At 37.5% G+C, this 6,000-nt stretch overlaps 1 protein-coding gene across 1 annotated transcript in view; it reads right to left on the bottom strand.

Moving 5' to 3' along the window:
- Positions 1-309: 309 nt before the first annotated feature.
- Positions 310-6,000, bottom strand: part of LOC150093600 (FAST kinase domain-containing protein 3, mitochondrial-like) — a 75,028-nt gene continuing 69,337 nt past the window's right edge. The window contains exon 5 of the mRNA XM_090412905.1: positions 310-653. Within this exon, the coding sequence (XP_090269031.1) occupies positions 434-653 (220 nt within the window). The 3' untranslated portion in view covers positions 310-433. The remainder of the gene's footprint in view (positions 654-6,000) is intronic.

Genomic DNA, 6,000 nt, shown 5'->3' with positions numbered 1-6,000 from the left:
TCCAGAAAGCCAATGGTTAACAGTCAATACTATCTTGAAGTCATGCAATGTCTGAATCAAAGCATGAGAGAGAGCAGAATTGAACAAAAAGCTGGCTGTTGCTGCATAACAAAGCACTTGCACATTGTGTATTAAATGTGAAACAGTTTCTTGCTTTGATTCAGACATTGCATGACTTCAAGATAGTACTGATTGTTAACCTTTTCTTGCCTATTAGAAGAATTGGATTGAAATACTCCATATTTGGTCTCTAGTTTAGGGTTTCCAGATTTTAAAAAAAAAAAAAAAAAAAAAAAAAAAAAAAATGTATTTAGTTAACAATCGCCTTCCTATGGTTCTTTATTTTTATACAAATTTTGGTTCTAGTTATTTAATGGGCATGCTGATATATACATATATACAGTATTTATGGTATCAGTGATTTATAATATATTCATCTTTTATTCTCTGAAGCATAAGGAATTAAAACTTTCTCTTTCAAATACTCCAACTTTTCCTTAGGTGATGAATATAGCCTTTCTAATGTGATATAATCCAATTCCACACAGTGATAGCCTAATAGATGTAAATGGCGTATTTTTGTAGCTTCTTTACCAATCAAGTGCATTTCATTAAGGCAGTAATGCTCTGGTAAGTGTACTATTACTGCAAGCCTAATAAAGAAGAAAGAAAGAAACAATTTTTACTGAGAAATACCTTTGCATAAATACTGACATATTTGTGCACTCATTTTTAATATTAGATGATGCAATATATAAGTATTCACATTTGATATTGTACTATTATTTTAAAAGTCTGAAGTATATAATTTAAAAAACAGAGTGAAATTACATGATCTGTGCATTATCAAATTCTTTGATAATGCACAGATCATGTAATTATCTACTTGACATATCTACTTAAGAATAGATTTCTTAAGTAGATAAACTAATTATTTTAATAACAACTGAAGTATTCAATAGATGTTTGGGCTTTAAAAATAAGTATATTTCAAATCAGTATTTTAAATGATGCAGTGAACCACATAGAAACAAATGAAAAGTTAACCACCAACAGGAACAAATCCTTTCTATTATTTAAAAATTTAGTCTGGCCAAGTGGTTAGTGTATTCATTGTGTGATCAATAGGCTGCAGGTTCAAATCTTATGATGAGCATGGATATTTTGTGATTACCTACAGGTGGGAGATGAATTTCATCACTTGGTGTGAGACTATTACAAGTACAAAGTGGATTCAAATGCTTCATATTAGTTCTTTAGTTTAGAGTTTCTAGATTATTTAAAAATTAAAAAATTAATAAAAATAGAAAAAAAATCCTTACCGTGCCTATGTTACTGTATTGTACATTTACAACCTTCATGGGTGCGACTCAATAATAATAATATAATAAATAAATAAAATTAGTGGTCCCATACAAAGATGGCAAAGTTGATTGGCTGTGTAACTTGAGTTTTGTCATGGAAACATTTTCATCCTGTAACCAGCTGGCTAGGAGAAGATGCATAATTTACACACAAAAATATATGTTTAGGTAGAAAATTAACCATATTATTCTACAATTATGGTTACAAAAGCTAATCTTAGTACGCTGTGGGTTCTGTAAGTACTACAGATTATTATTTTTTTAGCACAAAACCAAATAAGTTACAAGCTCACCTTGGATTGATAATGTACAAGATAAGGAGGAATGTTTCTTTTGAGTTTTAAAGTGAGTAGACATATTGATACATATCTATGTCTATAACGGAAAAAACTCGCGTACAAAGATTATTTAATAGTATAATTTTCGCCTGTGTGTCACAGGCCTCTTCAGTATATATATATATATATTAAGCTCAAATTAAACAATAACTGATGATTCCAAAAAGCACCACCTAAGTAGCTAGTGTAAGATAACTAAAAAGGTCAATAAATTTCCTTAAAAAAAAAAAAAAAAAAAAAAATTTAAAAAAATCAATACAATAAAAAAAGTTAGTACTTTACAAATCAGCTAATCTTTCCTATCTCCCATAAAGGGGACAGACGTAAGCCGTCGGATCTGTTTAAGTTAGGAGAATGAAGCAGAGTTTCACATGTTTCTTTATAAAGGCGTTCCATGAGGAACCGACTTTTGTGAAGAACTTTTTTTTGTATTGATTTTTTTTTTTTTTTAGGAAATTTATTGACATTTTTAGTTATCTTACACCAGCTACTTAGGTGGCGCTTTTTGGAATTGTCAGTTATTATTTAATTTGAGCTTAATATGTACTGAAGATGCTTGTGACAAACAGGCGAAAATTATACTATTAAATAATCTTTGTACGTGAGTTTTTTCCGTTATTTTGTATCGATGTTTCTTTTGACAAACCACTTTGATGCACAACATGGCTTTCTAGACATGTCAAGGAATCCATATTTACATCCAAGGGAAAACTTTTCTTTCACAAACAGAGATGCAAATAATAATGTGCAAAGCCCCTACCATATTAAGTAGCACTGCAGGAAGTAATAAATATCAACTATATAAATATATTTTAAATTAAAGATGTGAAGAAATTATATTATTGGTTTAATCCTTTAATCATGTGTAAGCAAACAAAGTTTGCGTCTGAACTATTTTCAGGACTCCTTCTTCTTCTGCAGCTTCTCCCACTTAAGTGGGGTCAACCACATCCAAGTTCTTCATCTTCAAGTCCTCTTCTACCAGCTCCCTCCATCTCTTCTTTGGCAGCCCATGCTTCCGCCTTCCTTGCACATCCATCTGCATGACCCTTCTTCCCACATATTCGTCCTCCCTCCTCATCACATGACCAAACCATCTCAACCTTGCCTCCTAAGTTCGTAACTTTCACTGTTCCCCTGACATAGTCATTTCTCAGATGATCCTTTCTGGTCACACCGCACATCCACCTAAGCATTCTCATCTCTGCTACTTCCATCCTGCTGATGTTATTTTTCCTCAGGGCCACAGTTTCTATAGCATATGTCATAGCTGGCCTCACTACTGTCCTATAAATTTTGCCTTTCAGATTGATCGGCACCCTCTTATCACATAACACTCCAGCCATCTCCCTCCAGTTCCTCGAACCTGCTTGTATCCTGCATCCCACTTCCTTCTCACCTCCTCCATCTTCTTCCACTGTCGAACCTAAGTATCTAAAGTCTCTCACCTTCCTGATGACATTTCCTTCCAGCTCCAGGTCTGTCTCCTGGCCACCGCCCACTGCGCAACACATATACTCTGTCTTACTTCTGCTCAGTCTCATACCTCTCTCTTCCAGTACTTTTCTCCATCTTTCCAGTTTAGTTTCCGCTTCTTCTCTTGAATCTACACACAGCAAGATGTCATCTGCATACAACATTGTCCAAGGTGCATCTTCTCTCACCTCCTCTGTTACCACCTCCATCACAATATTAAACAGAAACGGACTTAATGCTGACCCTTGATGCAAGCCAACTGTTACTTGAAAACTTTCTGTCTGTCCCAAACAGGTCCGAACACTTGTCGTCACATTTCTGTACATTTCCTGCACCAACCTGACATATTTCTCCGGCACCTTCTTCTCCCTCAGACACCTCCAGACTTCTTGCCTTGGCACTCTATCGTATGCTTTCTCCAGATCAATAAATACCAGATGTAGCTCCCTTTGTTTCTCTCGATATTTTTCCATCATCTGTCGTAACCCAAAGATAGCATCTGTTGTTGATCTACCAGGCATGAAGCCAAATTGTTCCTTTGCAATCTCCACCTCCTCCCTCAATCTACCATCAAGAACCCTTTCTAGGATCTTCATTGTGTGGGACATCAACTTTATTCCTCTGTAATTTTTACAGTCTTGTGCATCCCCTTTACCCTTGTAGATGGGAACAAGAGTACTCTCCCTCCATTCCTCGGGTATATTTTCCTGTTGGCAAACTTTCATGAACAGGTCCCACAGCAGGTCAATTCCCTCTTCCCCCAGTGCCTTCCATGCCTCCACTGGAATTCTGTCAGGGCCCACCGCTTTTCCATTCCTCATCCTCTTCATGGCCTCAGTCACTTCCATTCTACTGATGTTCTGCACCATCCCCTCTGTGAGTCCTTGCATTTTTTTCATCTGTTTCTTATGTCCACATCCCTCCATAATACTCTTCCTTCAGCATCTTTGATCTGCCATCTTGTATAAAGAAGCTAATGACTTCACATCACTTGCTTTGGTATCCCATAATGCAAAACATATATCCTTATGGACATGTATAATGCTATGCATTTTAGGAAGGATTACTACCCAGACCAGTTTTGACCTTTCATCAGTGGGAGCCAGAGGTGATACCAAGTTAACTATTTTGGCGAGATCGACATCAATTCCTTCATCGCTAAGGGGTTGGTTGGTTTTATATATATATATAGGAAAGTTTAGCGAGCACCTGGCTCACCCAATTTAGGGCTGTGGTAGAGCGCTTGTACTGATGAGCAGAGCTGCCTTCCGGCACTTGTGTTTCCACCTGTCATTTTCATGATAGTTCGATGATTCTTGAATGAGTTGGTTGGGATGGAGTGATGCCTGAGTGAAGTACTTGGCAGTAATGTAGGTATGTCTGGTATATTTGAATCTCGATGGAGGAGAGTGTTCCTGCTAAACCATGGGGAATTTAAAATCATTCGGAGGTATTTGTTTTGAAGCACTTGTAGTTTTTTAATGTTGCTAGGAGAAGTGTGACCCTACAATGATTCATATGTTAAAGTGGGTCTGATGACTGACTTAAAAATCCGTAGCTTGTTATTAGTGCTAATTTGGCTTCTCCTGTTTGAGTAGTGGGTAGAGCTGGGCATTCACTGAGTTGGTTTCATTGCAGGCATGTGATGTGGGGGTTGAAACTAAGTCGACTGTCCAATTGTATTCCTAGGTATTTATCCTTCATTTGCCATGGGAGGGTAGTATTAAATATTTTGATTACTCCATGGTGAGATGTTTTTCTTCTTGTAAAGAGTACTGCAGTACTTTTGTCTGCATTGACATCTATCCTCCATTTTCTGAGCTATTTTTCAATGATTGTTGCAGCATCTTATAGTTGCTGCATAGCTAAGTGCAGCCTGAGTGATCTGGTCAGAACTGCCATATCATCTGCATAGAATGCCATAGCAGTTGATGCTGTGCTTGGAACATCCATGATGTAGTGGGGAATAGCAGGGAGCCGTACAGGACACCTGCTGTGATTCTTTTCGTAGAGGATCTGATCCCGCATAATTTAACTTGGAATTTCTGGTTTTTTAAGAAGGCGGCTACAAGTTTAGTGAGATATAGATGAAAGTTGGCAGCTAGCAACTTGTAGATGAGGCCTTTGTGCCAAACTTTATCGAAAGTTTTTGCCATGTCAGGAAACATTGCTCCTGTATGTGTTGTTTCCAATTGAATCCTGTTGTGATGTACTCTGTTAATCTGTGGACCTGCTGGGCTGTGCTGTGACCTGAATGGAATAAGCCTGTTTTTGTTGGTCTCATCTTGCAGATGGTTAAGGATTATTTTTTCTAGGCACAACAGGAGGCTGATTGGTCTGTAATTCTGAGGAAACTGAGGCACTTTTACTGGTTTATGGACGAGGATTGTGTCTGCATGTTCCCAGCGAGTGGGAAAGTATTTGTACCTGAGCAATGCATTTATAATGGCTACCAGGTGCATCACTGCTTTATGGAGTAGTGCTTTTATAGCTTTGTCAGAAATCTCGTCAGGTCGTGGGGCTTTTTTACTGTTGTTGAGTTTCTTGATTATGGTATATAATCAAGTATATATATATATCAAATATATATTTCCTTAGGTGAAGTATGCCATATAATTTCACAGTTGCAGGGTTGTCAGAGTGCACAGCAGACATGCCGGTGGATTTTTTCAATAAAAAGCAAGTCTGCATGCGTGCAGTTAGGACTGCATCATAGCTCCAGAGCGTGGCATCAGCCAAAGCTTCTGCCTTCTCATCGTCCCTGTAAGCTATGTCTCTTTCTCAATGGATTGGCTGGATGTTGAAGCGATTCGTGTGGAGAG

This window comes from Typopeltis vanoorti, chromosome 23 (assembly GCF_054136105.1).
Source record: "Typopeltis vanoorti isolate ZY-2024b chromosome 23, IOZ_Tvanoo_1.0, whole genome shotgun sequence".
In the NCBI taxonomy this organism is placed as follows: domain Eukaryota; kingdom Metazoa; phylum Arthropoda; class Arachnida; order Uropygi; family Thelyphonidae; genus Typopeltis; species Typopeltis vanoorti.
Note: the sequence above shows the minus strand (reverse complement) of the source record. Positions and strands in the feature narration are given on the sequence as shown.